General features: G+C 40.3%; 1 protein-coding gene across 22 annotated transcripts in view; it reads left to right on the forward strand.

Annotated features, from left to right (window-relative positions):
• Positions 1-23,791, forward strand: part of CASK (calcium/calmodulin dependent serine protein kinase) — a 294,102-nt gene that overhangs the window by 268,313 nt on the left and 1,998 nt on the right. For 17 of the 22 annotated variants that reach the window (XM_034423848.3, XM_034423852.3, XM_034423851.3 and 14 more), the window contains 4 exons: positions 5,539-5,619; positions 5,702-5,782; positions 6,544-6,746; positions 7,002-7,085. In XM_034423848.3, coding sequence (XP_034279739.1) covers positions 5,539-5,619; positions 5,702-5,782; positions 6,544-6,746; positions 7,002-7,085 — 449 coding nt within the window. The remainder of the gene's footprint in view (positions 1-5,538; positions 5,620-5,701; positions 5,783-6,543; positions 6,747-7,001; positions 7,086-23,791) is intronic. The other 5 variants (XM_034423849.3, XM_034423853.3, XM_034423856.3 and 2 more) reach the window with 1 other exon arrangement.

Genomic DNA, 23,791 nt, shown 5'->3' on the forward strand with positions numbered 1-23,791 from the left:
CTCCCAGCAGCAACATCAATTCCACCCACAACTTGGATTATGCGAAGGAGGGGGAGGTGAGCATGTAGCATAAACTGAAGGATCCCAGCCTTCCTCTTCTTCTTCCTTCCCATACAAAACTCTAGAACTTCTCGGGGGAGAAGGGTCAAACTATTGAACATGGAACCGAGGTTCAACATATAACAATTGAGCTTTCAACTTCTTTTTTCACCAAAACGTTCTTCAAAGCATTGATCCAATATGGGTCTGACTCCCCAAACTTACTCCACCTATAATTAGGCTGTATCAACACAAACGTCAGCCAAACCTCCTTACAATAATTAATCATAGTCACCTTATCTAATACCTTTGTATAAGCTTTCAACCAATCCTCTGACCACTGTGTTAACAATTTCCCTAATGGAGATTTGGGGGATGGAGGGTATTTCAGTCTCAGCAGCACTTTTCCCTAGTAAAGGCCCCATACTTTCCCCAGCCTGTATTACACTAATTATACACACAAATCATACAGGCCATACACACACAAACATACACAAATCCAAACCACCAAAAAGAAAACATATACTCACTCCTGGTGCACCGAAGTCTTCAGGAACGTTCCTCTCTGTCCAGGCATCCAGGTCTCCGCTCAGGGTACATAGAAAAGCAATTCCGGCTGGAAAGGAAATAACCCCATCCCACTGAAATCAGTGTATGTGCGCACGTATCAGGGAGTTCCCTTCCAGACAGAATGTTTTCAGTCCCTTCGGGCGCCAATTGTGATCGACAGGAAAACCCCATTACTGTTTTAAAGAGACAGAGACTAAAATAATCCTGGAACAGAGTTTATTCTTTGCAAAGGGCCTTTCTCTCTGGAGGAGAGGAAAGACGAAAAAACAACAGATTACATGAGTTTTTATAGTCTTCAGGAACATCAGAATACACGTCAATAAAGTCCCTTGGGAATCAGTTTCAGATCTTACATAACATCTTATATAACATATGTAGTACATGATCCACCCTGGAAATTCCCCAATTCCCAACAGAAATACCCCTCAAAAACATCAATTGCGTACTTCCTTTAATTAATGAGGGCAAGTTGACTCAAGAGCATATTTGCTGTAAGATAAACATATTCTCAAGAACACAGGAATTACACAGTTCCTTTCTCATGTTCTTAAATGTCAGCTAAATTATATAATCAGGTTATACAAGGTAAAATAAAGCCTTAACATGATTTTAAAATGGTGTAACTCAGGTTATGCTTTTACAGGAATAATTCTTATATTTCTCACACATGTTCATATGTTTAGCCCCGCTTGTTAGAACATCAGGGTTTTGAGGGCATGGCGGAAAGCACGGAGATCAGGGATATTTCGTATCTCGGGGCAGTTCATTCCAAAGGGTTGGACCCCTCACAAGGCCCTCCCCCTGGGAGTCGCCAGTCATATGTATATGATACCTTATTATAGTTGCTAATTAATCAATAAGCTAATAGGCCAATAAGAAGCCATAGTATCAAATTTGTTTATTGCCCATTAAGTAAACCTTGGTTTATTTATTGACCATATGTATTTTGGCTTAATGGATCCAGATCCCAGATACAATAAATCAGATTTATATGGAATATAATAGCATAATGTTATAATGTTATACTTTTTCATTTCATCAGGAAATTGAGATGCATTTTAATATATAAAAACAATTTGGTTCTCTTGTCACTAGTATAAAATTAAACACCGTCTATATGAGCTGTGAAAATCCATTTGCAATGGAATCCTAAGCATATTTATTCTCATCACGGTTAATAGAAGTTTCTAGTAATTTACTTAGAATTATAATTGTTCAGTTTGGGCTAGTGGTTAAAGCATCAGGCTAGAAACTAGGTGACTATGAGTTCTAATTCTGCCTTTGGCACAAAGCCAGCTGGTGATCTGGGACTATTCATTTTTCTTAGCTCTAGGAAGGAGTCAATGGCAGACCATTTCTAAAAAAAAAATATTGTTATATATTTTAATGAAAAAAGCACCCTAATTCATTATAGAAGGACTAAAATGTGATATGTAAGACCAGGTAGAGTTCAATAATCTTAAATATTTTAAATCTTCAAATATCTTGCAATAAAAATGCCACTTGTTGCATAGGATATTGTTTGTTAATAAAGCCTATTGATTATTGCATTGTGATGATGAATGATTGAATTATAATTTATATTTTCTCAATAAAATCATATAGATTTAATAGTGCTTCTTCCATACAATATCATTCCTAACGTGCTCATATTATTTTAATCCGGGAAGTGATATTGATACGTAGATTTATAATAATTTATAAAATACAAATATTCTATTTAATTGCACATACGCAGTCATTCATAACCAACATAAGTCCATTTATAATCTAATTCTCGTATCATGTTCTTCTCTACCTCTTATATTATGACCAGGCAAATAATTAGTCCTGTCTCTTTAACATGGATAGGGAGAAGCTGGCTGCAATTCAACACTAGCAAGATGGAATGGTTATAGGTTTTTGTCTCCCAGGGTCTGGAAGTTTGACATTTCTGACTCTGGACAGGGTAACAGTCTCTGGACAGAATTGGTGCACAGTTTGAGAGTCCTCTTGGATTTGTAGCTCCTGCTACTTTTAAAGAGTTGGGTCTTTGTATAAAGTCATGTTGTGCACCAGTTGTGGCTATTTTTAGACCAGGAGGCCTTACTCACAATCATTATGACTTAGTCGTCTTCCAACTTGCTTACTGCAATGTGCTCTATATGGAGATCCATTGAAGGCCATCGAGAAGCAGCAGCTGATCCAGATTGCAGCAGCATACAGTTCTAGGAACCTCAGTTCATCTGAGTTATACCACTATTGCACTGGTTATTTTCTGGGTGCACCTTTTGTATGTGCATCATGACTTAGCACACATATGTTAACAAGCTACAACCTTTGTCATTCTGATGAAAATAGCAAACTTGTGCGACAGATAACATCTGTGGACTTCTATGGCTCAGTTAATTACCATAGATTTACACAGTTTACTGATTAGAAGACAAGGGTTTTTTTTAAATTTAAATGATTGCATTTTAAAAGGTAATATATATATCCTATTTTTTCCCATTCAGTATTTCTTCTTCTTCTTCTTATGCCATGTCCATCATCGGACGTTGACGATCATGTTGGCAATCCTATTTTTGTCAACAGCCATATGAAAAAGTATATTCAGTATTTAGTTTTTCTAACTCTTGTAGTTCAGCTAACCAAAAAAATTGAGGGAGAAAAATAGAAAAGAGATTTGCTACTTTCTTAATAATCCATTTCTTTAAAATCTTCCACATAGATGAATGCTGATTTAAAAGATTTTTAAAATGTATATTGTAATGCAATGAAGTTTTATTTCTTCATGTATTTAGACAATAAAAATATAAAATGTACTATTTCCAACTTCCTCCCAAATATCTCAGTTTTCTTTTTCTTTTTTTTTTCTTAATTATTTTAGAAATCTTAAAAATGTCTTATTAAATCATGGCTAAATAATACTACATATTACCTCAACATTATTTCGGAGTTATGAAGTAAATTTACCAATCTTAGTATGTAATGATTCATTTGGATCATTTTTCTGATGTCACAACCTTAAGACAAGCATAAAATGTTTCCTTTAATGTAATTAAAAGCAATTTACAAAAAAGAACCAATTGTTTTAAAAACATGCTTATCATTTAAAGTGATTTATTTGCATTGTGTTTAGAATATTGCATGGTGAAGTTTATTTTGTGCATATGCTTTTTATTTTACTAATATTATGAGCCATATTTCAATGACCCCTGTCCATTTTTCATGCTGTCTTAATCCCAATGGCCTCTGTGCATGTAAGTAACCTGTCAAGTGACAATGCCTTTTTATTTGCTTCTTACTATTTCCCTTCAATAACTCCTTTTATTTATTACCTAGAAGTGTAGAAATGTTTAAAAGGTCAGTTGGTAAATGTGTCCTTGTATTCCTCTAATATGTGTACATTTTTTTAATTCTGTCTAGAAACCTGAATTAATATTTAACGTGATTGTTTGTTTTTTTCTGCTTGTTTGTGTTGAGGCACTCTCACTATATGTTATGCTTTTAACTATTAAGAGGTAGCCTTGAAAAATACCAAAAATTAAAATTCCAACCAGTTTTCATCTAGTATATAATACATTTTGTAAATTTGATGAGCATGGAAATACAATCTAGATTTTTTCTTAAGGAAATTATTAAGGTTTTATGTTTATCAATAACTATATTAAGTATGATTACTTTAAGTAGAAAATGAAAATGTGGTTAAACTTTATTTTAGTTATGAAAAAAATAATATAACTCAGAAAAATAGAAGTTAATGGAAGTTAATATTATTTTTTTTCACAAAAGAGCCCAAACTTTCTTAGCAATAGTAGCTATTAATTTTTATTTATTAATATCTGTATGTCCGTAATTACTGTCAGGAGAGACTTAGATGGCTACATGATTTATGTTATAAATAGGAAGATTTCTGACAACTTAAATGTCAAATTTGCTAAACCGGAAGATAGTAAAATATTCCACCAATACATGAAATACATATCTTAGCAGAATTTCAGAGAGATCTGCCCAATCAAATGTTTCGATTACTGACTTCTTAATCTATATTAAATATAAAACTGTATTGTAATATACAGTTGGTATTGTAATTACAGTACTGTATTGTTGGGACACTAACTCCTTCCCTGTTTCCCTTTCTGTCTTTTTGAAAATATCCTTTTTCTGGTACAACGTTTAATAAAATAGTTTATTCACTCTAACATTGCTTAAGAAACTCAGATATGTTATTATAATTGGTTAATACTTTTATTTCATTTACATTATTATAATACAAACAACATTTCATTACTTGGCATAGAAAGAAAAGAGTATTTTTAATATGATTTACTAAACTATTGCAGTTGACAATAAATTGAGATTCTCAAATAATTGACTGTAGCATAAAGACAATTGAAGAAATCTTTTCCAGGGTCATACTGATTCTGTTATGATGGTGGCTTTATAATTTGCAGTAAAGCCATTTTTTGGTCCATCATTATCCAAATTCACAAGAGCATGCTAATATAAAATATTAAATTGCAAAGACAACTGTATTCATTATTACTCTGATAATTATACTTGGGTTTTTTTTTATAAGAGTGTAATGCTAATACATACACACTCTACAATAAAACTGTTATAAGGCAGATTTTAATTCATTTTTATAAGCTAATAAAATATATTTAAATCTTTATTGTTGATTAAGTAGATGTTATCACATGTCTATTAGTTTATCATTCCTTAAAATGATTACTAAGGAGAGTCTTAGAAATTTTCAGAAGTGCTAATACTAGCAGTGTGCCTATTTGCATGGTGTCACCCACAAATTCTTGAGCATGTAATTTGTAATATATTCTTGTTAAGTAAAATATTTAGTGAAATTGTAATAAAAATCCTTGAAAAATAAAAAATAGAAAAATACCAGACATTTCTCCTCTATATCTGTTGTTTTTCCTCCTGTTACAGTGTTCGATCAATTAGATCTTGTCACCTATGAAGAAGTGGTAAAATTGCCTGCATTCAAAAGGAAAACACTTGTTTTATTAGGTAATTTTAATGTTGATCCTGTAGTAATGAATTATATATTATATTGTTAGTTCTTTGTAATGATATTAATTTTTTCATGTAGGAGCACATGGTGTTGGGAGAAGACATATTAAAAATACACTAATTACAAAACATCCAGACCGATTTGCATACCCTATCCCACGTAAGTAAAAATTTTGTAAGATATATTGTTAAGAGCCCAGAGTCATTAGGAGTTCACTATGGTGGCCAAACTAAATAAATCATGGTTATGTTCATAGGAAAGAAGCCATTTTTTAAAAAATCTCTCAACTTTTTTTTAAAAAAAAAAATTCAAAAATAAAACATTATCACAGTTCAAAGACTATTACTTGTTTTTATTGATGTAGACAAAAATTCAAATGCAGAAATTAATATTTGATAGTGTTTTCAAAATGAATGAATGAAATGAATACCTAAACTATTACCTATAATAATTCATAATAATACCTAAACTATTACCCACTATGTATTTTTTGTAGTATAGATCCGTGATGGCGAACTTATGGCACGCGTGCCAGAGGTGGCATGCAGTGCCCTCTCTGATGGCACGCGAGGTGTCGCCCCAGTTCAGCTCTGCTGCGCATGCGCGTGCACCTCCCGCCAGCCAGCTGGTCATTGGGTCTCTGTTGTGCATGTGCAGGGGGCAGGGCACATATGGGGTGTGTGCACGCATGCGCAGGGCGCTCATGGATGGGGGCATGCAGGGGGTGGGTGCGGATGCACAGGGGGTAGGGTGCATGCACAGGGGCGCATGCGCATTGCATTTTGGGAGTTCCGGGGCATGTGCATTCGCGCGCGCATACACACGCTTTGGGCACTCGGTCTGGAAAAGGTTAGCCATCACTGGTATAGATGAACGTAAAACAAGTCTGGGTTTGTTATGCCTAACTTTTGTAATTATAGATACAACCAGGCCACCAAAGAAAGATGAAGAGAATGGAAAGAATTATTACTTTGTATCACATGACCAAATGATGCAGGACATTTCGAACAACGAATATTTGGAATATGGTAGCCATGAAGATGCAATGTATGGGACAAAACTGGAAACAATACGGAAGATCCATGAACAGGGATTAATTGCAATACTTGATGTAGAGCCTCAGGTAAATATAACATTCATGTGCCTCTTTTATGAGACAAAGAAAATATTTTCCTTCATATTGGGTATGATGACAAAATGTTAGCCTGCTAGAAAATGCTCTCTTTCCAATTGTCTTTTACATGAAGAAAGACATTTCTTTCTTTGCTTTGCAAAGGAGTCAGAAGATTGATGGGTCAATATGAACTAGAAGTAAGGACAAGAATATCTATGTTACTTTATATTAAAGTTTATATCATTCTATTTTATACTCACTTAGGCCTTGAAGGTCCTGAGAACTGCAGAGTTTGCTCCTTTTGTTGTTTTTATTGCTGCACCTACAATTACCCCAGGCATTAATGAGGTAAGCCTTATTACAGTGAAATACTAGTGTAATTGAATGTAATATAATAGCATTTGGGCAAATTTGAGGAAGTCTTAAATACATTATGTTTCGTCTGTACATGTTAGCATATGTCTGTTGTTGTTTTTTTTAGAAACATAATTTGCATAAATATTTCTTTTTCTTTACCTGTCATACTTCATTTTAATTTTTACCTTGTTTTTCTAAGGCCATGTCTGTACCAGCTAATTTTTGTATAGTTTAACCAAGCAGATGTTAGACTGTGAAAATGGAAACTCATCCAGTTTCTTATTACAGATTTTCCCTGGTTGGAAATCTACTTCCTAGTTTCTTTTAAAAAATATATTTTTAAAGGGGTAATAATAATTCCCTGATTGAATATACACAAAGCAAATGTTATCCAACTCTAGTCATTATGTTGCTCCATAATCACATTTTTCTTTAATTTAAAAATAAAAAGTAGAACTTTCTAAAATTTAAAACTGTCTTTTTATTCTTATGACAACTAATGGTATTTACATAAATGTGTTAATCCTACATATTTTAATTTTACCTTTTCAAAATGAATACATATTGCCAAACCCAGAGTTACAAGAGAGAGAAAGTTCAATGAAAATGTGTCAATATGGAAACATAAATAAGTACCCTATTTTTTGGAGTATAAGATGTTCTGGAGTATAAAACACACATTATGTTTTGGGGTAGTGACAGATTTTATTTTCTTGGGTTCCAAGATCACCGGAGATGGGGACTGCAGCCAAGAAATTAAAAGACGCTTGCTCCTGGGGAGGAAAGCTATGGCAAATCTAGACAGCATACTAAAAAGCAGAGACATCACCCTGCCAACAAAAGTGCATATAGGCTATGGTTTTCCCAGTTGCAATGTATGGCTGTGAAAGTTGGACCATAAGAAAGGCTGAGCTCCAAAGAATTGAGGCCTTTGAACTATGGTGCTGGAGAAGATTCCTGCGAGTCCCTTGGACTGAAAGGCGATCAAACCGGTCAGTCCTATAGGAGATCAACCCTGACTGCTCTTTAGAAGGCCAGATCCTGAAGATGAAACTCAGATACTTTGGCCACCTAATGAGAAGGAAGGACTCACTGGAGAAGAGCTGTTCCAGGCTGCAGGGATGGCCAGAGCCCATTGCCACCTCCGTGCATCGCATTTTTGGCCTCCATGCATTGTGTTTTTGGCCTTCGCACCCTCCATTTTAGACCTGTTCCAGGCTGCAGGGATCACCACAGCACATCACTGCCGAACTCCGCCTAGGCATATTGCATTTTCAGCCTCTGCACATCTCGTTTTTGGCCTCCGCACATTGCGTTTTTGGTCGGTTCCAGATGGCGGGGATGATCACCATTGCCAATCCCCACTTCCTGGAACCGGCCGAAAATTCAACACACAGAGGCCAAAATCGGGGCATGAGGAGGCTGAAAACACAACGCGCTCAGGCCGAAAATGTGACGTGCAGAGGCAGCGATCAGTGGCAATGTTCTGTGGTGATTTCCGCAGCCTGGAACGGGTCTAAAACAGGACGCGTGGAGGCCGAAAATGGCCAAAGGATGGGGGCCAGCAGGTGGGTGGGGCTTCGGCAACATTCACTGTATAAGAAGCACTGTAATTTTCATCCACTTTTAGAGGGGGAAAAGTGTGTCTTATACTCCGAAAAGTACGGTAATACCTAAATAAATTGAAATTTATTTATTTATTTATTATTTCAATTTGTATACCGCCCTACTCCCGAAGGACTGAGGGCGGTGAACAGCCATAGAATAAAACATATGAGTACAAAATTTAAAATAAAGTAAAACAAATTAAATAATTTGGCTGAAAATTTAAAACCCCAATAATTTAAGACCAAATTTAAAATTTCCATTTAAAAAGAGGAAGGAAAAAAAAAAACTTAAGTCAGGCCAGCTTGATGAAATAAGAACGTCTTGAGCGCGCGACGGAAGGTACACAGATCCAGGATCCTCCGTATCTCCGGGGGGAGCTCGTTCCAGAGAGTAGGTGCCCCCACAGAGAAGGCTCTCCCCCTGGGGGCCGCCAGTCGACATTGTATGGCCGACGGCACCCGGAGGAGCCCCTCTCTATGGGAGCGTACTAGTCAGTGGGAGGCTATTGGTGGTAGCAAGCGGTCCCGCAAATAACCAGGTCCTAAGGTCCGAAATGAAAAGTTGTTAGGAGGATTACTGTTACAGACATATCCTACATGACTGCATTATTGTTTTTTTCACTTATTATCTTTGCTTTGCTTTTTTTCTCATTTTTCTTATACTTGTACTGATTCTATCTAGCTGCCAAAATGGTGCAGAAAATTGCCCGTAAGTACCAGCTAGGAACAAGTATTATGTAGATTTTATTATTTTAATATTGTTTGAATAAAAATAGTTGTTTTCAATTAAATGTAACCTATATGCCATAGCTATTTTTATATTTTCTTATATTTTTAATTTAAAACTGGAATTGACAGTGTATGTATAGGCCTTCAGATGCAGTTGAATTACAACTCAAAACAAGTAATTCATGAGAGCTGTAGTTCACCAGTGCCAGAGAGAATGATGTATAAATCAATAGGAATAATTTCCCAAGGGAAAAATGACCTCACATTAGGCACCATGCAAGTATCCTTTGTGGGAGGATACCATAGTCCAGATGATTTTCCCAGTCACTACATTAGGAAGTATTGATTGTTTCCCATTTGGTAAGGAGTGAATTACCTGGAGCTAGGTAAGTGCTTCCTTGCATTTTTCTACACAATAGAAAAACTATAACTGGATTTTGAAGATTTCACCATAGTATTTACTTATTTAAAACATTTATATAGCCACCCATTTTATAACAGACTCTGAACAGCTCCTAATCTATTCTAGTTTCCATAGAATTAACAGGCTGGATTTAGGATAGGAATTTTCAAATGTTTAATAATTCTTTACAGCATAATACAGGTAGTTCTTGGGTTACAATGGCAATTGGGATGGACCAGAGTTTCCACCACAAAGCAATGTGGCTATTAAGTCTAACATACATTAGATAAACCATATCACTCACTAATGGCAATTGCAGCAGTCCCAGTTGCAAGGGTACCACAGGGAGGTGCTGTGGGCAGGTGATTTGGAGTACAGGCAAAAAAGTGGAAGGAGCAACTCCTGACTTCCTGCCAACTCCCCTATTGATTTTGCTTGTGGGAAGTCAGCAGGAATTTCAGAAGTTGCAATCACATGACAGTGGCTTGCTTCAATGTTGTAATTGCAATCCAGACTCAAGCACTCAGATTATGACTGCAGATGCTGTGATACCGCATTGGTGAGGCCATATTAGAAATATTGCATCCAGTTCTGGCCACCACAGTTTTTTTTTTAAATGCTGAGGCCCTAGAAGGAGTACAAAGAAGAGCAACAAAGATGATAAGGGTCTGGAGCAAGGGTGAAATGCTACCGGTTTAGACCGGTTTGCCCAAACCAGTAATAATAAATGCTACGGTTCGGGTGAACCAATAGTAAAAAAAATGCTACCGGTTTGGCCGAACCGGTATTTCTTTTTTTTTTTTTTAATTGAAAAAGTTTTACAAATATCAATTTTTCCCCCATTTTCCTCCCCATCCCTCCCTAACCCCCCCAAGCCCTCCCCTCTCCCCATGACTTCCCCAAGGTGAAATCCATCCACATTATATTATATCATACTTTACCACCCCTCTATTCTCCTCGCTGTGCACTATACATTTCTACATAACAATAAGCTATTTTGCCCCCTATAAACTATACATTTCTACACAACATTTAGCTAAAAGCTATCTGGTACTTCCTAGTTTGGTATTTATTCTGCACATAATCTATCCATTTCTTCCACTCCCATACATAAGTCTCTTGAGTCCGGTCTTTTAAATATGCTGATATCTTCGCCATTTCTGCAAAACTGGCCATCTTCAAAGTCCATTCTTGAACTGTAGGCATATCATCCCTTTTCCAATATTGACCAATCAGTAACCTAGTTGCTGTCACCATATACAATATCAACTTTGTTTCACCCACTGAAAAACCCTTAACTATACCCAGTAAAAACAATTGAGGAGAAAATTGAATTTTTTTCTTCAAAACATTTTGCATAAACCACCAAATTTTTATCCAAAAAGCCTTTGCTTTCTTACATGTCCACCATATATGATAATATGTAGCATCTAAACAATCACATCTCCAACATTTCGGTTGAACATTAGGATACATGCATGACAATTTCTTAGGATCTAAATGCCACCTATAAAACATTTTATAAAAATTTTCCCTCAAATTCTGCGACTGTGTAAATTTAACATTCTGAACCCATATTTTTTCCCAAGTTTCCATCATAACTGGTTCTCTAAAATTTTGCGCCCATTTTATCATACAATCTTTAACCAATTCATTTTCTGAGTCTCTTTCTAACAAAACATTGTAAACCCTCTTAATATGCATTGGGCCTTTCTCTTTTATCTGTCTAACCAATTCTTCTTCATGCAACATTAAACCAGTTTTTTGATCTTCTCTCCATCTCAATTGAAGTTGATTATACTGTAACCAAGTTAAATTCATCCCTTCTTCCAACAGTGTGTTCAATGTCTTTAGTTGCCATCTGCCCCCATCATTAAAAAGTACTTCTTTGTATAAAAACCCCCCGAGTGACTTTATATTTATATTCCGTATAATGTGACCAAGATCCAACCACAACGATATTTTATAATCCCATTTGAGTCGGTGCTTCTTCCATACTCTCATCAAGGAGCTTCTAAGTATATGGCTATTAAATGCTTTATCCACCTTATTATCATAAAATAAATATGCATGCCAACCAAATTCAAGATCATAACTCTCAATATTCAATATTCCAGTCTTTGTCCTTCCAAACCAGTCACTTGCTTGTGTAAACGCTGCAGCTTCATAATACAATCGCAGATTTGGAAGTTTAAGACCACCCCTTTCACGCACATCTTGCATAATTTTCAATTTAACTCTTGGCTTTTTCTCATTCCAAACAAACTTATTCACTCCTTTTTGCCATTCCGTCAAGTATTTATCACTTTTAAGCAACGGAATCATTTGAAACAAAAATAAAAATCTAGGTAGAACATTCATTTTAACTGCTGCTATTCTTCCAAGTAAAGACAGCTGCAGTTTTTTCCAGGTTTCCATATCCTTTTGTACCTTTCGCCACAACACTTCATAATTATTTTGAAACAATTTTATATTTGAATCTGCAACTTGCACTCCTAGATATCTCACCTTTGATACTATTTCAAAGCCTGCCTTCCTTTCCAGTTCCTTCTTTTGATCAACTGTCATATTTTTAACTATCATCTTGGTTTTTTTCTGATTCAGTCTAAATCCTGATACCATACCATATTCTTCTATAATGTCTTTCATCTGAATTATTGATTCCATCGGCTGTGTTAGGGTAACAACCAGATCATCTGCAAATGCCCTTGTTCTGTAATCCTCTTGCCTTATCACTATTCCCTTCAAAGTGCTCGAGTCCCGTATTATATTCAACAAGACTTCTAAAGTTAGAATAAACAACAACAGGGATAACGGACAACCTTGTCTTGTATCTTTTTCTATACTAAAATTTGTAGTTAAACTTCCATTAATAATGATTTGTGCTGTTTGTTCTTGATAAATTGCTGAAACCGCCTGTACAAACTGATCCCCAAAGTCCATCTTTTTTAAAGTCTTTAATAGAAAGTTCCAATTCACTCGATCAAAGGCCTTCTCTGCATCCAAAAACACCAGCACCGCAGAGATCTATTCTTCTCAAGATATTCCAATAAGTCTATAATTTGCCTCACATTATCCTTCATATATCTGCCTTCTATAAATCCTGCTTGATCATAATGAATCACCTCTTGAATAACTGGCATTAATCTGTGGGCTAATACTTTCACAAAAATTTTATAATCCGTATTCAAGAGAGATATTGGTCTAAAATTTTCCGGTTTTGTAGAACCTGCCTCCTCTTTCGGTATCAAAGAGACAAAAGCTGCTTTCCATGAAGGGGGTATTTTTCCCCCTTGTTGTATGCTACAAAATAAGTCTTTAAGATGTTCAATCATTTCTGCTTGTAAAGTTTTATAGTACACCACAGTTAAACCATCCGTTCCTGGAGCTTTAGCTGTTTTCAGTTGTTTAATAGCAGCAATAATCTCCTCAGCTGTTATTGGTAAACTCGTTCTTTCCTTTTGATCATTGGAAATTTTTATAACTCTCTTCTAGATATTTATCTATAAATTCATTCTGTATATCATCTTTAGCATATAGTTTGGTGTAATAATCTAAAAAGGCTTCTTTGATTAGTCTTTGTTGAAATACTTCCTTCCTTCTATACTCAATACTCCCAATAGTCCAAGTACTCTGCTGTTTCCTCAGTATGTAAGCCAACCACCTTCCCGGTTTATTGGCATTACAAAATGTATTGTGTTTTGCAAATTGTAAGTTAGTTGCTGCTTGTTCCGCTATGAGCATATGGAATTGATCTTTCAAAAGTTTTATAACTCCTGGTAATTTTTCATCTGTTGGATTTTTTATAAGCAACTGTTCTTTTTTCTTTATCTCCCCTTCCAATTCTAGTCTTTTCCTTTGTCGATTTGATTTATGTTTAGAATTCATATAAATCAGTATCCCCCGCATATACGCCTTGCTCGCATCCCAAACAATTTCAATAGGGATACCCTTATTCAAGTTCATTTCAAAAAACTCCTTCATTTGTTTTTTAAGTTCATTTACATTCTTTTCATATCTAAACAAATTTTCATTTACTCTCCAAGATCTTCTCACATTCTTTCCCATTTCTATTTCTATCCATACCGGGCTGTGGTCAGATAAAGTCCTCGGAAATATCTTTGTTTTCTTTGTTTTTGAGAGTAAATCGACTGTAAGTAAGATAAAATCAATCCTAGAGAAGGATCTGTGTCTATCTGAAAAAAAAGTAAAGTCCAGTTCTTTTGGGTTATGCACTCTCCATATATCTTTCAATTCCAAATCTTCTTTCATATCGAAAAAAATCTGTGGTAGTTTAACACATGACTTTGCCAAGCTCTTTTTATCTTTTTTAAGATCTATTACTCCGTTCCAATCTCCCATAATTAAAATAGAACTATAATCCCATTGCAATATTTTGGAATACAATATTTTATAAAAAATTTCTTGTTGTTGATTAGGAGCGTAAATTCCAATCACCAAAATTGGACTATTATTTGTATAAAGTTCAATTGCTCTATATCTTCCACAATCATCTACTTCTATAATTTTAGCTGACAATCTCTTGTTTATATAAATCACCACTCCATTCTTTTTCTCCAAATTTGAGGCTATAAATTGTGCTCCTAATCTAGAATTTATCAAATATTTTTGATCTTGTGTCCTAATGTGAGTTTCTTGTAAACAAATAACATCATTATTAAAAGAATGTAGTCATCAAGTAATGAAATAATTTCTTTCTTTTCTGTGGAGAATTCAATCCGTTCACATTCCAAGATAGAAACTTAATTGTCATTTGGATTCTCCTGAAGCGATAAGAGCATTTGCTGAAGTTTCTGTTCCAGACCAGAAGTTTTCGGCTTAGCTCCTCCCATGGCTTCAAGTTCTTGTGTTTTGCCCTTGACTCCCTTCTTGTCTTGTGGTGGCTTAGGCCTCTGCTGTTGTTGTTTTTCTAGGATTTGCTTATAGGCTGCTCGAGTTATACACTGATCTTTAGCTTGACAAGACATCAAATCAAGATCCAACGCTACTTCTCTTGTAACTTTAGGTGGTCCAGCTATAGCCTTTAAGGGAAGATCCAGCAACGGCTCATCCAGAAAGCCCCCTGTATCTCCTTGTGATTCCATTGCCTCCATCTCCATCTGCTTCCGCTGTTCTTCAGTCTCTTGTTCAAATTGCTTCTCTTTATCGCCCTCCTTTATATCTAACATTGATGATGTGCATGGAGATGTTGTACCAGCTTTGAAGACATTAAAGTAAAATTCTTTTTCAACAGCTTTTTCAACAGTATTTAATCGATATCTCTCTCCTTGAAACCAGAATATTATGCCAGCGGGTGCATCCCATCTAAATGGAATTTGTTGTTTCTTTAATTCAGTCACCAAAAATCCAAAATCTTTTCTATCCCTAAACATCTTAGGCGGAAGCTCTTTATAAATCCCAATCTCCCTTCCATCCACTTGTATAGTAGAAACAAAAGACTTTTGCAGAATATCATTTCTTGTTCTTCTATCTGTAAAGTAAATCAACACATCTCTAGGCAGTTGTCTTTGCCTTGCCACCCAAGAGTTCACTCTGTAAACCTTATCAATCTTACAAAAAATCTCTTCAGGACTAACCTTTAACATCACAGCCAGGGCATCTGTGCAAACCCTTCTCAAATCTTCTCTGTTGTTTTCCTTTATACCTCTCAGTCTCACAGCAAACTCCATAAATCTAAATTGCATCATTGTCACTTCATTTTCAATCCTTTATGCTTTATTATCCACATTAGAAATTTTATAATCTGTTTCCTTCATTTTAGATTCTACTTCTAAATTAAGTTTTTCCACTTTTTTATCAACTTGGATAACTACTTCTGACAAGCCAGTCACAGCTGTCAGAATGTCCTGTTTCACCTTGTCATACTTTTCTTGAACCACCTCCTTAATTTCCTGTTGGGATTTCTTAAACTTCTGATCCATAATTTCATCTTGTTTCATCAGAGCCGCAACAATAAATTCTTCCAAATCATCAAAGCCAGCCTCCTTTGTCTGGTTCTGTGTCTGCAAGCTGGAAAGCTGCTCTTGTGACTTATGAGTGGGGGAAACCCCCCCTGCAGCTTTAGTGTCTGACTTTGTTTGCTTTGAAGCCATTCTGCCACGTAGATTAATTCTTTCTAAAAAGGAAGTCCTCCCTTCCTTTTTACCACAGAGTCCTTTCAAAAATTTCCCCAGCTTTAATCAAGTCTCAAGGGAGAGGGAACAGATCCAGATCACTTTAAAAAAAACTTTTCCCTCTTCTTCTAGCCAGCGCTGTTATTTTTGGTTACTTTGTAGCGTATTAAACAGTCAGGCAAATCCACTTTCACTTTCAGCTTTTTTTACTGCCGCTGAAGCCGGACGCCATTTTAACAAGCTTTTACTTTTTCTCGGTTCTTAAGTTCACTCACAGGGCTATTAAAAAATACTTGCAGTTTGAATTTTGAGTCCAGATTCCACCCTGCTTGTTTTTAATGATTCTCTTGGCTTTCACTTGTTACGTTGGTCGCCTCGTCTGGCTGTGCTTTGAGCAAAGTTGTCCCCGGGGTCCGGAGCCTCGGCAAGCTGTATAGGGAGCCTCACCCTGCTTCCTCCCCAGATGCAAAAAAAAACAATCTGGGGACTTCACAGGGGGCTCTACCTTGTCTCGCCGGCTCTCCTCCTGATTCTTCATGATCGCGGAGTTTTTCAAGCCGCCTCTCAGCTGTGAGGGCGGCTCTTTACGGGCGGCGGGGCTGGCAGTCTTAAAGAGACCGTCTAGCGACGAAGCGGAACTAACCGGAAGTCCCGCCAAACCGGTATTTCTGATAATCAACTGTGCCACGCAATTTATATTCACTAGAACAGGGGTCCCCAACCTTTTGGACTTCAGGGACCACGAAGTTCATAATTTTAAATTTCGCGGACCACTAATACAAATCCAGTGCACCGCTTGCTAAAGCATCTGGACTCCCAGTGATGGGATGGGGTCCTTCAGGCACTCTCTCTCTCTCTCTCCCCCCTCTCTCTCCCACTCTTTCTCTCTCCTTCTCTCTTTCTCTCCCCCCTCACTCTTTCTCTCTCTCATTCTGATTCTCTTCTCTCATTCATTTTGTCTCTCTCTCTCGTTCTCTCTCTGATTCTCTCTCTTTCATTCTCTGTCTCTCATTTTCTCTCTTTCTCTCACTCTCTCTCTGATTCTGTCTGTCTGTCTGTCTCTCTTTCATTCTGTCTCTTTCTCTCTCTTTCATTCTCTGTCTCTTTCTCTCTGTGTCTCATTCTGATTCTCTCTCTCATTCTCTCTCTCTCTCTCTCATCTTATGGGCCAGCCAGTGTCTTGGGGCTGAGAGGAAGTGAAGCATCTCCCTGAGAGACGGAGGTGCTCAGAGCATCAACAAGAGCCGGAAGAAGAGCAGGAGCGAAGCACTACTTGAACTTGCGCAGCATTCGCATTCGCCTTGGTATATTTGCGCCAGCTGGTGGCACAAAGCAGCCCTCATCTCCTGCTGCTTGGGACTCGGAGTGGTAAATGGCAACTGGTCCAGGGAGCAGCTGGATTTTGCTCTCCATTGCGGACACCAGATCGTCCCCCTGCAAGCTCTCCTCTCTCGAGGAGCGCTCCCTGAAGCGGCGTGGGAAACTTTGGTCGGGCTCCTCGAAAGACGAGAGCTTGCAAGGGGCCAATCTGGTGTCTGCAATGGAAAGCAAAATCCGGCTGCTTCCTGAACGAGACACTGTTTACCGCTCCAAGTCCCAAGTGGCAGGAAATAAGGGCTGCCTTGCTCCGCAAATATACCAAGGCGGAATCCTGATGCCGCACTACAGCAGAGAGAAGAAGCCAGATTTTGCTCTCCATTGCAGACACCAGATCGGCCCTCTGCAAGCTCTCGTCTTGAGGAGCCTGACCAAAGTTTCCCGCGCCTCTTCAGGGAGCACTCCTCGAGAGATGAGAGCTTGCAGGGGGGCGATCTGGCATACGCAATGGAGAGCAGAATCCAGCTTCTTCTCTCTGCTGTAGTGCGGCATCAGGATTCCGCCTCGGTATATTTGTGGCGCAAGACAGCCCTCGTTTCCTGCCGCTTGCAAAAATATGAAAATTTCTCTGCAGACCACCAAAATTTTCTTGCGGACCACTGGTGACCACTGCGCTAGAAAGCGGGAAATCCTGCTTTCTAGCGAATCTAAATTGTGTGGCACAGCTGTTCCTCTCCACGCTGTACTACTTACCTTTGAAGACTCAGAAAAGGCTTCTTAATCCTCCTTTTTCAGTGCTGCACAGCAGCGCCTGCAATGCGCCAGCGCGCAAAGCTCTCATTTTGCATGCACTGTGCATGCGCGCATGAAACACATGTTTGGTGTGCACCGCACATGCAAGTGCAAAGTGCATGTTTGGTGCTCATACACGCACAAAGCAAACCAGTAGCAGACCTCAGAGCATTTCAGCCCTGGTCTGGAGGCTAAATCCTATGAAGAATAGCTAAAATAGCTACGTATATTTAGTTTAACCAAGAAAACACAGAGGGGAGACATGATACCAATCTTCCAATAGAGGGCATCAATTTAATACCTGAGGTTAGGACAAGAAGCAATGGGTGAAAGCTCATCGGGAGAGATATAGAAAAGGAGGAATTTTCTGACAGTAAGAACTATTAAACAATGGAGTTGGTTACCTCCAGGAATTGTGGGTGCTCTGACACTGGAGTTTTTCAAGGAAAGATTGGACAACTATTTGTTTGAGATGGTATGAGGACTCTGTCTGGGGCAGGAGATTAGACTAGAAGACCCCAAATATCCTTCCAGCTAATCTGATTAGTTCATTTTATTATTTTATTAGTTGTTTTATTATTTAGCAAAAATATCATACATCAAAAGCAAAGCATCTCATAGAGATTATGAGATAAAAATAGTGAATGCAATTTACATGTTGTTCTGACCTAGGCTCCCTGAGAAAGCTTAAATCACACGCTTAGTCCCAAAAAATCCTCTTTTATTTAAACGGTTGTGAATTATGGTCATTAACAGCCCATAATAATTCACAAACAGTCTGTGAAGAGTCCTACAGATGTCTGCCACAGTCTTTCAAGGTAATGCTGATAAGCACCCATCTTTATCTCCCTTGAAACGCTGCTAGAGACCTAATTGCCAATTAGTTTTGCAAGGTCAAATGGAGCACAGAGTCAAACGGAGCTTCTCAGAGTTTGAACCAACCAGAATGAACAAATTGCTTCCTGCAAAGGTTCACGTCTGTTTGCTCCTCTCTTATGTCTTATGGGAGGGGCCAATCATCTCCAAGCCTTACTCCCAAATCGCCCCTTTTGTCTTAACTGTTCTTGCCTCCTGACAGTTCTGCACATGCGCGCACTGGGAACAGGCTCCTCCTGTTCTTCTGCCTCACTGATATCAGATTCCGGAGGCTCCGGAGGCAGCACATAACTACTAGATGGCCTTGGCCCTCTCTCTGCCTCTGACGCAGAGCTCTCATCCGAGCCTTCCCCAGACTCCAGGACTGGCCCACGTTCCTCCCCAACCTCCTCACTATCCGAATCTGTTGCCAGCTCTACTGGCCACTGCGAGACCACAACACATGTGTCAGTTTCAATTTATTTCAGGGCAAATCCAAATTTTGGGAGGAAAAAGTAGAAGGTTACCAATACTTTTGGCCACTTCTATATATATTAATCAGATTGTTATTAAGTAGGTTATTTGGTCACAAACCAAGGTTTTGTGTTGAATTATTTATTTATTTATAAAATTTGTATGCCGCCCTATCTCCAAGGTCTCAGGGTGGCTCAAACAACAATCTACCAACAGCTGTTAAAATCAACAAATATACACAAAAAATATAAAAAAGTTCTAAAATTTTTAAAAAATTTAAAATATACTACCCCATCAGTCCAGGCTAGGGGACATAAATAGCCAGGTTTTCAATTCACGGTGGAAGGTGCGAAGGTCAGAGGCCAATCGGAGCCCCAAGGGAAGTTGATTCCAAAGGATGGGGGCGCTCACAGAGAAAGCTCTACTCCTGGGGGTCGCCAGCCGACATTGTCTGGCCGACAGCACCCTGAATAGGTCCTCTCTGTGAGAACGCACCGGGTGATGGGAAGTTGACGCTGGTTGCAGGTGGTCCGACAAATAGCCTGGGCCTAAGCCATGAAGGGCTTTATAGGTTAACACCAGCACCTTGAATCTCACCTGGAGGACAACCGGCAACCAATGCAAGCCGCGCAGGAGAGGTGTAATATGGGAGTATCGGGACCCTCCCGCAACAACCCGCACGGCCGCATTCTGTACCAGCTGAAGCCTCCAGGTGGTCTTCAAGGGCAGCCCCAGGTAGAGAGCATTGCAGTAGTCGATCCAGAAGGTGACTAGTGCATGAGTGACTGTGTGTAGGGCATCTTGGTCCAAGTATGGGCGCAACTGGCGCACCAGGTGGACCTGGGCAAACGCCCCCCTGGTCACGGCCATGATATGACCCTCCAAACTCAGCTGTGAATCCAGGAGGACGCCCAAGTTGCACGCCCTGTCTACGGGGGCAACACCTCGCCCCCAATAGACAGCGTTGGAACTTCTTGCTCAGCCCGAGATCCACAGCCACTCGGTCTTGGCCAGGTTGAGTCAAAGCCTGTAACTTCCCATCCAGATCCATACCGCTTCCAGGCACCGGGACATCACGTCGAGGGCATCACTGGGCTGGTTCGGGGTGGATATAAAAAGCTGGGTATCATCAGCGTACTGATGATACCCCACCCCAAAAACACGGATCTCCCAGCGGCTTCATGTAAATGTTCAACAGAAGGGGCGAGAAGACCGACCCCTGGGGCACCCCACAAGTGAGGGGCTCATGGCCAACCTCTGCCCCCCTGCCAACACCGCTTGCATACGACCCAAGAGGTAGGAGGCGAACCACCGTAAAACGGTGCCTTCCACTCCCAACCCCTCGAGGCATCACAGCATGATACCATGGTTGATGGTATCAAAAGCCGCTGAGAGATCTAATAGGACCAGGACCGAGGAATGACCCCTGTCCCAAGCCCTCCAGAGAGCATCCACCAGCACGGCCAATGCCGTCTCCGTGCTGTAACCGGGCCTGTAACCCAATTGGCACGGATCTAGGTAGTCTGTTTCATCCAGGGCCACTGGAAACTGATGTGCCACCATGCTTTCAACAATCTTCGCCAGAAAACGAAAGTTGAAGGCCGGACGAAAGTTGCCCAAAATGGTTGGATCCAAGGCAGGTTTCTTAAGGAGGGGCCTAACCACCGCCTCCTTCAAGGCAGCGGGAAAACTCCCTCCATCCAAGGATGCCATTATCACTGCCTGGATCCAACTGCGTGTCACCTCCCGAGCTGCATAAACCAGCCAGGAGGGACACGGGTCCAGTATGCAAGTGGTCAGACTCAGCTTCCTCATGATCCTGTCGACTTCCTCCGGGGTAACAGGATCGAACTCTTCCCAGATAACAAGACCCGCCTCCTCCTCACCGTCCGACCCTGCCCAGTCAGAGTCCAAGCCGTCCCGAATCTGAGCAATCTTGTCCCGCAGATGATGGTCAAACTCCTCGGCTCGCCCCCACAAAGGGTCCTCCCCCACCCTCTGATACAGGAAGGAGCGGGATACCCTAAACAGGGCAGCCAGGCGATTATTTGCGGACACGATGAGGGCGGAGAAGTATGTACGCTTCACCGCCGCCATCACCTCCAGGTAAGACCGTGTAAACGATCTTAGCTGGGCTCGGTCAGATTCGGAACAACTAGTCCTCCAACAGCTCTCTAGGCCTCTTCTCCTGCGCTTCATCCCCCGGAGCTCCTCAGTATACCAAGGTGCAAGCCGGGGTCTGCACCGGGTCAGAGGCCTCAAAGGCACAACACGGTCGAGAGCCCCAGCGGCTGCCCTATTCCAGGCCTCCACCAGGGTCTCGACCGGGGCGTGGGAGAGAGAGAGAGGGATCATCCCAAGCTCCGTCTGGAACCTCTCCGGTCCATCAGGTGCCTGGGGCGGAACCAGATGGTCGATTCCGCATCCCAGCAAGGTGGGGTGGCATTCTGGAAGTCCAACCGGAGGAGATGATGGTCGGTCCATGACAGGGGGGAAACGACAAATACCTTCCTACCGAGCATAATACGCCACTGCTCCGAGATAAAAACAAGATCAGGTGTGTGCCCTCCCTCATGAGTCAGTCCCTGAATAATCTGAGTCAGGTGCATGGCCGCCATGGATGCCATGAACTCCCGAGCCACCCCCGACCCCCCACCCAGGGAAGGCAGGTTGAAGTCACCCAGCACCATAAGTCTGGGGAACTCCACCACCAACCCCAACAGAGTGTCGAGTAGGCCAGGCACGGCCGCTGCCACGCAGCTGGGAGATAGGTATGTGATCAGCAGGCCCAACTGACCCTGTGGACCCCATCTCATGAGGAGGGTTTCACATCCATCTATCTGTGGAACAGTGACCTCCCACGGACTAAGGGCTTCCCTTATAACAACCGCCACTTCACCTCTCCTTCCCTGGGCCCTCGTGGGCAAAGTTGAGTCAAAGGGACACCTCCCTCTGAGCCCAACCAGGTTTCCGTAATGCAAGCCAGGTCTGCGTTTTCCTCCTCAATCAAATCCCGAATGAGGGGAGCTTTGTGAACCACAGACCTGGCATTAAAATAAACCAACCGGAGCCCAGTGTCCCCATCTCTCAAACCCCCAGGAAGTCGGATAGAACCAGGAGGGTCGGAGCACGCCACCGCTCGAAGACAGCGGGGGCGAGCTCCCGAGTTTTGATATGGCCCTCTGTTCATCCACCTGCCTCCATTCCCAATCACAACCGGAATATAAGCTCCCACCCTTTCCCTTAGGGCCCCCGGGGCCCCCCATCCCACCCCCCCTCCACCCTTCTCCCCCCAAAGCCTGGGCTGCCGCTGACCCGACGGGGCCCCCCCAGTCACCCGCCGGCAATATCCCTCCCCCTTCCCCAATCCCCTTAAATTTTTTTTAATTTTTTTTAAAATTTGATTTATATGCCGCCCTTCTCCGGAGACTGAAATTTAATTTAATTTAATTAAAAAACAATACAGTGTCCCCTTAAAAAAACTCTTAGAGCCTGTGTACCACCTCTCGGGGTCCCAAGACCCATCATTAAGGTAGGCCTTCGGTAGGCCAACAGGCCACTCCCAGGAACGGGGGGCATTCCTCAAAGCCACTGAGGCCGCGCTGGAGTATGTAATAAGCATCCTCAAAGATGGAAGGGGTACATCCAAAGGTAAATGGGGAAACGGATGGTCCACCCTGGAACAGGAGCCTCCAAGCCCAAACGTCCTCCCACGACGAAGGGAATGCAGGCAGATGCTGGTCCTTGCCGCCCTCTCACCGTGGCAAGGTTCCTGAGTCCAGAGGGCGCTCACCCAAGGTTGATGCCCTCTCACGGCGGCGGGCATCAACCTCAGGATCAACCAATCCAGGACTGCCAGTAGGAATCCAAGGCATTAGATGACAAGTCCTGACTGTGCAGGTGTAGCAAGCAGTCCCAGAACACATGGCATTGATCTCCAAATTATGTTGACAATGACAGATTATAATATCTCTTGGTTAATTTCTTTTTGATTTAACAATTTTCATTGTTTATGGTTCACCATCCAGAGTCATTGTTTTGAAATAGACAGTTTAAATCAATCAATCAATCAATCTCTCATGATTCATTAATAAGTACCATTCCTCTCTTGTTCCTTGCTTATCCAATTATTTTTTCTCACATTCATCTCTCCCATTTAAACAAATGCTGAGTTATATGAAGAAAATAAATTTATATAATTGAACTTTAATTTAATAAGTTCAACTCAATTTTATTAAAGGAAAGCAAAATTCCAAATGCATGCCTTACAAAAGGATTCAAAATGAATGAATCCTTATATAAAAAATCCATTTGGAAATATGTTTCCTTGTATGCAATAACTACAAGATAACAAAGTTGTTCCACTTTCATTTTTCCTAATCACTG

This window comes from Pantherophis guttatus, chromosome 5, assembly GCF_059756535.1.
Source record: "Pantherophis guttatus breed Tessera chromosome 5, ASM5975653v1, whole genome shotgun sequence".
Classification (NCBI taxonomy): Eukaryota; Metazoa; Chordata; class Lepidosauria; order Squamata; family Colubridae; genus Pantherophis; species Pantherophis guttatus.